At 48.3% G+C, this 8,216-nt stretch overlaps 1 protein-coding gene across 3 annotated transcripts in view; it reads right to left on the bottom strand.

Moving 5' to 3' along the window:
• Nucleotides 1-423: 423 nt before the first annotated feature.
• dok1a (docking protein 1a) overlaps nucleotides 424-8,216 on the bottom strand; it is a 9,352-nt gene continuing 1,559 nt past the window's right edge. The window contains exons 3-7 of one of the 3 annotated variants that reach the window (XM_004538663.5): nucleotides 3,672-3,787; nucleotides 3,488-3,598; nucleotides 3,316-3,385; nucleotides 2,705-2,877; nucleotides 424-1,815 (exon numbers count right to left, since the gene is read on the bottom strand). In XM_004538663.5, coding sequence (XP_004538720.4) covers nucleotides 970-1,815; nucleotides 2,705-2,877; nucleotides 3,316-3,385; nucleotides 3,488-3,598; nucleotides 3,672-3,787 — 1,316 coding nt within the window. In that variant the 3' untranslated portion in view covers nucleotides 424-969. Of the gene's footprint in view, nucleotides 1,816-2,704; nucleotides 2,878-3,315; nucleotides 3,386-3,487; nucleotides 3,599-3,671; nucleotides 5,088-8,216 lie in introns of all 3 variants that reach the window. The other 2 variants (XM_076885433.1, XM_076885434.1) reach the window with 2 other exon arrangements.

Raw genomic sequence — 8,216 nt, 5'->3', positions numbered from 1 at the left:
TGGTCCAGGGTGAGTCTTTCCAGGGTCTTTGTGACGTGGGAGGTCAGTGCCACAGGCTGTAATCGTGGGGGCCACTGGGACGCGGTGTCTTTGGTACAGGGACGAGGTGTGAGCACTGGGACCCTCTTCAGACTCAGCACGAACAGTTTATGAAAGACTCCACAAAGCTGGGGGGTCTCGAGGACATGGGGACTCACCCGGTCTGCTGCTTCTCGTTTGTCTCTGAACCTGGTCTTGACTGAAAGTGGCGGGTGGGGGAGGGGCCTCAGGCAGCGGTGCAGTGTGGTAAATATTTACTCTGATTCATCAGGTGTTTGAACACGACGCCAACACTCCACCTTTCCCGATTGCTTATGTGAATAAACATCTTCTGTTCTTATATGTGTATTAGTGTTAAAAACACCAGGATTCACTCAGTGGAGCAAAAGTGTCATATATTTGTTTTATTTAAAGCACAATATTAGAATAAAGCACAATAACACTTACGGTAACAGATGATGGCGATACCTGTCATAGCTCCTATATTTACACAGAAACACAGTAAGGCCCACGTATGTAACATGACTCAGGGACATTTTTGCAGCATACATTTGTGCATCGTAACCAAACAAGCGTGTTTACAGTTTTATATGTAAAAATCGTGTATGAGAAGTTTTCTATGTGGAAAAATCAGTCAGAGTATGAATTTGCAACACGGGCGTGCTAAACTTATAAAAATGCAGATAAACAGATACATTAACATAAATCACATTCATGCAGGTTTATTTATTTACCTGTCTTAATGATTAAATATTCATATTTTAGGAAGCAAGCAAGAAGTTTCTCAAACATCTGATCCCTGACCTTTCAAAACCGGCAGTTCCTCCGACGTCCAGCCTACATCGCCTGAGCTGCGGTAACACGAGTTTTCAAACAATTTTACTATGAAGAATGTCAATGATGGTTTCAGATGTTTTCTAAACACCAGAGTTAAATGATGCCCAGGTTTTCATAGATTACATCATCAAGCGGACAACCCGAGGCTTTTGTTGTGCTCCTGTTGGCGATAGGAGACGAGGAGGAGGGGGTGCTGTCATTGGATGACGAGGGGCTAGACGACGGTGCTTTCTTACAGACATGAGCGTAAAGATGAGCGAAGGGGTCGGCCTTGGCTTCGCTTTTCAGAGACACTTCGCTCCGTCTGCCGGGTTGGGCGTAGACCGCGTCACCCTCTGCTGAAACCTTCGTTTCTTCTTTTTTCTGGAGGACGTTGTCTGTGTTCTGGTGATGGCCGACCTTGTCGTACACCTCCGAGTAGACCGAATCCGGGTCGTCTGCGCGAGGGGGGGGATGCGGAGCGGCACATGGGGGTTTGAGAGGAAGAACGCTCGCAGGGTCGATATACGTGGCTCTGACAGGCGGGGGTTTTGTTACAGGCCGGATGCAATCAGTCGGATTAGCGTATATGGCCTCTGACTGGTCTCCATGGTTACCTGCAGAGGAGCCAGCAGGGACCAGTGGGAGTGGCATGAGGGTGATAGGAGGCGGGTGATCTTCCCGAGCATGTGCGCTCTCTTCTCTGCTCTCCTCTGTCCTCAGCTTGTTCTCCAGGATGGCGGCCATGTTGGTCATATCGGGGACTTTGGGGAGGGGCGAATGAGCCTGTATGTTGGTTACCGCAACCTTCTCTCCCTCTGGGTTTTGGTTGGTCGATGAAGTCTTCAGTTTGATGGTGCTCTGAATCAGGGCGAATATCTTCTCAGCCTGCGGCGTCTCAAAGATGAACGCTCCAGGACCGGAGTCGCAGCGCCGCCCGGCTTCGATGGTTAGGGTCAGCTGGGAGGAGGAGAGAAAATAAACGTCTTACACTTGTGAGGCTTCAGTTTCACTTAAAGCTTCCATCATGAACTGAACTTTAACAAGAATGTGAAAGAATTTCAGGTGAAAACATCAGAGCAAGAGAGCCAGACTTTTCGGTAACACCGTTTTGCACCACATGATGGCGCAGCAAGCTAATCCAGCACCCAGCAGGGCAGGAAGAGCTGGTACCCACACGCATGTGGAGGCGAGATATGGCTGAAGAATTATCACCAAACACAACCACATTTGATCATTTTATATAAATGATAAAAGTGAAACACGGGCAAACGTAAGCACGGTTCCTGGAGAGTGCTAACACTTTTGCTCTTTTTCTGTTCAGGCGCACGCCTGCAGACGATATCGAGCCACCAGTAAAGCTGACGGATTCAGAGCTCCATAAAAAAGCTCCAAAACCTCCCTGCTGTCGGGCTTGAGTCCTGATCTCAGGCTAAACACTGACTTTTCCTGCTTCTCCTTACAGTCTGATAAAATGGCGCCCCCATGTGGTGAAAGATGTAATAACAACATGCAACAGGTGATACAAAAAGCACCTTTACATTGTGACCATGAGCACTTTTACTAGTCCCCCCTAAGGACCCCAAAGCACTTTACACACCCAGTCATCCACCCATTCACACACACTGGTGGAGGCAGCTACAGTTGTAGCCACAGCTGCCCTGGGGCAGACTGACAGAAGCCAGGCTGCCATATCGCGCCATCGGCCCTTCTGGCCAACACCAGTAGGCGGTGGGTGAAGTGTCTTGCCCAAGGACACAACGACCGAGACTGTCCAAGCCGGGGCTCGAACCGGCGACCTTCCGATTACAAGGCGAACTCCCAACTCTTGAGCCACGATCGCCCCCACCTTATCATTCCCGTATCGCCTCAGGAGTTCGTACGCCCACTCGTGAACAACCTTCTTCTTCTGGGTTTCTTTCAGAAGCAGCGCCTCCCGTCCCACCTGCAGCCAGTACGCCCCCTGCAGGCCGCAGCGGGTCGCTGCCTCCGTCCTCTGAATTGCCACCCAGAACTCAGAGGCTGTAAACAGGGAGGAGAGTCTGTCATTCATTACTATGCAAATAAAGCGAAGCAGAACACTGATGTGATAATTTTAACACAGTTTAAATACATGCAGTTAATAAATACTGACAGCATGAGCAAAAAGTGTGAGGCTCGGCTTCTCTGTGCTCCTTTAAGGATGTTTCTGAACACTACGTCAGAGTGCATGTTGAATGTTAGGAAGGTTATTACGGTCCACTTTTACTGAGCAGCCAGAGAGAGCTGAATATTACATTTCTGCAGTATCGTGTACATCCCTGTAGCTCACTGTTTGCTCAGCGTGTGTCAAATTTTCCCAGACTCACGTTTATGTGAACGTATCAAAACTAGGGGATGCAATAACTGCTCGTCCTGTTCCATGGGGGGCGCTCTTAACCGGAATTGAGTATTTGGAGAAGACAAAAGCAAAGAATTTACCTTCTTCTACTGAGACGTATATCTGGTTCTCCTCCATTTGGGGCTGATTGGAGCGTGGACGACCTCCTTTCTGAGAGAGCGAATGAAGCAAGCTTAAATAATTAGCTGTGAAATCATGAAGCTGCACATTTGTGTGAAACGTAAAGAGAAGGAACATTTGTGTCCTTCACACCTGAAACGTGCTTTGGCACAGTTTGTCCACCCAGTCGGCACAGTCGTCTCTGAGTGCGGCGAACACCATGGTCCTGTCCTGAGTCTCCACGCAGAACGCCCACATGTTCTCCTGCAGACACAAACCAGCTTTAAGCGTCTTTTCGACTTTTGACGACTGGAAACGTGAGAGTATGACGGCTCACCATGGGGCAGGCCTCAGCGTTCGGGGGGAGTCTGAGGACGCTGATCAACTCAGACAGTCGGACCACCTTCACCCTCCGGTCCCCGTGTTTTCTGACCCCAGTGGCGAGATCGCCCCCTGCAGGATGCACCGTGCACAAACAGGCAGAGCGTTACAGCTGAGTCGGCGGCGAACGCCTGACAGACATAAATCACGCGGCCTGTACGGCTTCTTCTCAAACCAGAGAGACTCAAACAATAAGCTTCGTGCGCACTCTGCACTGCGGCCGTTTCCACCCGACGAGTCTTTGCTCAGAGCGCACGATTCTTCTCCGGGTGGAGAAACGTGAGGCGACATGTTTGCCTGAATGTCAAACAGCCGCAGGCGATACTTCCACTCGCAGGTGTGGGAGTGTTTGTGGCTGAGCTCTGGTTTAAGTAAGATTCAAATGTGTGTGTGAGTGAGCTGAACACCAATATTACTCGTCACAAGGAAAAGGCAGAGTGATATTTAAAGATGAATCTGTTTGTAAAGACAGGATTAAGCACTGAATCATCCTGTCATACTCACTCTCACGCAGACCTGCGAGCCACAAGCTCGACCTGCGTTAGCCTGCAGACTCGTGTTTATCTGACTCATAATTTAAGGGATAAACATCCTGTTTTATCCACGAAGCTCTGAGACCAGTGACAGACACGATAAAGTCATCATGTAACTCCTGTACTCAAAATCATTTTTGCAATCAAAGAAGTCGCCCCCTGCTGGCAAAGAATGAAGGTTTATGTCACTTGTCAGATCGGAGTACATTCATCTTTTATAGATACATTTTGCTGTGAATCGGTTCATCCATCGAGCTTTGGGTCATGGGGGCAGCAGACACCCAGACCCCCCCCGTCCATCCACCTCTTCCTAACTAATCAAGAGGGACTCCAAGCATTCCCAAGCCAGCTGAGATATAACCTCAAGGTCAGTCCAGGGTCTGCCTCCGTGCTTCCTCCCAGTATCCCAGCAGGCATCCAAGCATCCGCCACCATCTTCTTTTGATGTGGAGGAGTAGCAGCTGTACTCCAAGCTCCTCCTTTCATCTTTCAGAGGAAGATCATTTCCACATTATCAGTAACTACCCAGAGCAGAAGGTGACTGTAGATCATCAGTAAAGCTTCACTTTTACACTCAGGGCTCTCGGTTCGGCGTTCGCACCAGTCCATCTGTTGATCTCGTGCTCTGCTCTTCCATCATGTGTGAAAAGACCTCGAGGTGCTTCAAATCTTCTACTCGAGGCAGCGACTCATCCCGGATCAGAGCGGGCACACCATCCATTTCCAGCTGAGGACCATGGCCTTGGAGCTGCTGATTCTCGTTCCTGCACACTGCACTCATGATTTAAAGAACCTCGTCTTCTCTTAATAGCAAAGCTGAAATCCTCAGGCCACCGAAGCTGAAGAACAGAAAGTGAAGAATGTTTCAAAAGCAGGCTTGAAAAAACCCAAACTGGCATCCCAGTTCCAGAAGTTGGAGTATTTGGAGCACAGAAGGAGACCTGGCAACACGGCATGTATGCTGTCAGCAGAACCTCTGGAAGGTGGAGGTGCTTTGCAGCTCGCACATGGATGTTTCCGATGATTTTCCCGGACTGAACTATATATTTTAGCAGTGATGTCGTCCCTCTGTCTTTGAGGCCTCTATGCAGATGACAACAACACTGCAGACCTTCTCTAAACTCCAGCTAACGTCAGACATCCAGTTTGAGTGAGCAGGGAAGAAGCAGGAGAGAGGTGTCGAAGTGAAAACTACGTTTCTCCCTCCAAGTGAGAAAACACTTGATTCATGCAACTTTTTGACCTTTATTGGATTACAGTGACCTGCTTTTTATGAACGCACCTGCCCGCTACCTAAAGAGGTTGGATACTGTCCACCATTGTGCTTTATGTTTTATTACTGGAACGAGAGAATAACTCAGCGTGATTGTTTTTAACATCGCTCTAAATTTGATCTGTTATTTTATATTTTTCACATGTTTGTACAGGATATTGTATTTGTTTAAAATGTTATTTACTTGAGAAGTTCAGCCATCCGGGAGGGGCTCAGAGTAGAGCCGCTGCTGCTCCACATCGAAAGGAGCCAACTGAGGTGGTTCGGGCATCTGACAAGGATGCCCCCTGGGGTCTCCTGGGTGAGGTGTTCCAGGCATGTCCCACCGGAGGAGGCCCCGGGGCAGACCCAGGACACCCTGGAGAGATTATATTTCCCCAGATAAGCTGGAGGAGGTGTCTGGGAGAGGGAGGTCTGGGCTTCTCTGCTTAGGCTGCTGCCCCCGCGACCCGGCCCGGATAAAGCGGAAGAAGATGGATGGATGTTATATACTTATGTGGTACGTGTATTTTGACTTTTGTTGCTATGATACCAGGTCTCTCTTGGAAATGAGATTTTTTACCAGGATAAATAAAGGACTAATAAGAAGAAGAAGAACTCCAGATAAATAATTTCCTGTTAGTGTAGCTTTATTCGTGCTTTCTTTCTGGAGCTCAAACACACTGACTGCATAGAAACTTCGGACTTCAAACTTCTCTTATTTTTACTCCACTTGTGTATTTGTGAGCAAAAGTCAGCGAACCTGTGCAACCTCAAACATTCCTGTGTGCACACACCTGCAAAGCAAACAGCAAAACTCGGTTACACGCTGGACTTTGGACACTGGATCAATGCTTGAGTCAATGTTTAACCTCAGTTTGGTTGAAGTGTGCTTGGCGTGTATTGAGACTTGCTGATTATTACAAAATTAGGTGACGTCTGATGTGTTTGCAGCAGATTCTGCAGAACATCTGAACTCTTGGTCCAGACGAGTGCAGGAGCTGCTCCCCCAGGCCTCTGGTCCCCCTCTAAGTACTCCTGAAAGTATATTTACTTTTACTACTTCCTTTGTAACATCAGTACTCTTGCACTGCTGATTCTACTGCATCTCCCTCACAGCTGAACGTAATTTGCTAAAAGTGGCATCAGGATGAATCTGAGATGAGTTTCAGTCGACCAGACGTCACCATGCAAAAACCCGACCGAACACTAGGGGTCAGTATTGTCGCACATGTGGCAGCAGTGAGGATTGTTAGCTGGTGTGTCTGCAGATGACAGAGAGATTACTGTTCTCATCCCCAGATTCAGTTCAATTCAGTTTCATTTATACAGCGCCAAATCACAGCAACAGTCGTGTCAAGACGCTTTATGATCTTTATCATCACTCATGAATCTCTGCAGGTGAGAGGCGAGGAGCATCTTTGTTAGCATTAAAGCTGTGAAGCATCCCTGCATGTATTTGTGTGCAGGTCACAGAGAAAGGACTGAAGGAAGCACTGAGGTTCTGTGACGAGCAGCTCTCACCGTGTCGGACACTTTCTGGCCTCTGCGTTGATCGCACCTTTTAAAGACCACTGCTGGCAGCCGTTTCTCTGCTTCGGCCCGGTCCTCGTTCACAAACTCTTCTCTGATGTTCGTGTGTCGTCCACGTAAAACGTGCATGTCATGTGTTCACTGTGCAGATGCTGCCGCTGAGCTTACATAACATCGCCCTCATCCCGGGCTCTGTTAAAGCGTCAGATCCGGTGCTCGTGTTCAGCGGCTGATGCTCGGCCCGCCGCTGCATGCATGACATGCGTTCAGCACCACCAGCATCCCTAACATGACACGATTCCCCGCCTTTTCGTGCTCGTGTGGTTTTATTTTTAGCTCCCCAGGAACTGATATGAAGCCGGCTTTCAGTGCTGAGCGTCTCCACTGAACACGAAAGCCGAGTTTAACTTAAAGACATGAAAGAAATATTTAATTAGTTATGTTTTTCTGTTTAAGCTGAATATTTTGGACAGTGCAGACGTCCCACAGGGGTAAAGTAAAGAAAAGGTCTGGAGAATCACAACATCAGAGGATGATTGAGAGTTTTTCTTTATAATCTGCACTTTGTGTCTGTAAATAGAGCATCAACATCAAAGCTGCAGTTCCAGAAGTGAGTCCATGTTTGCACGTGCAGGATTAGAGCCACTGCTGCGATCATTGCTTTCTTATGTAATCAGGATTATGACCAACACTTCAGATGTTCTACCTTTATAATACAGTGGTTCGTAAAATCTGTCTCCACCGCCTGTTCAAAGGTGTATTCCAGCTACCGACAGGTGACAAATGAAAGGATGAACCCCTGTTTCCTATCTGGAAGCATCAGTCTGTTGTTGAATGTGAATGCCACTAACTGGCTCTGCTGATTGAATCAGCGCCATGTTGTTCCTCCAAAACTTACGTGCACGGATCTGCATGTAAATGTTACCTGAGGTGGAGCTCGGCAGGCGCGTGCGGGGGGGCTTGAGCACCTGCCCCTTCAAACATCTCTGCACGGCCCTGGAGCTCCCCACAGCGTTTCATTGACCTGATTAAACTGTGAAAATCTGACATTTAGTGTCACGTATTAAATATCACCTCAAATATCAAAGTGGAACAGGATAAAACCTGAGACGTGATCGTGATGTGACGGATAATCCAGGGAGATGACACAGAGCTGCTCCAGCACCTGCTCCCCCAGTCTGGG

The sequence above is a fragment of the Maylandia zebra genome, linkage group LG6 (genome assembly GCF_041146795.1).
Source record: "Maylandia zebra isolate NMK-2024a linkage group LG6, Mzebra_GT3a, whole genome shotgun sequence".
NCBI classification, from domain to species: domain Eukaryota; kingdom Metazoa; phylum Chordata; class Actinopteri; order Cichliformes; family Cichlidae; genus Maylandia; species Maylandia zebra.
Note: the sequence above shows the minus strand (reverse complement) of the source record. Positions and strands in the feature narration are given on the sequence as shown.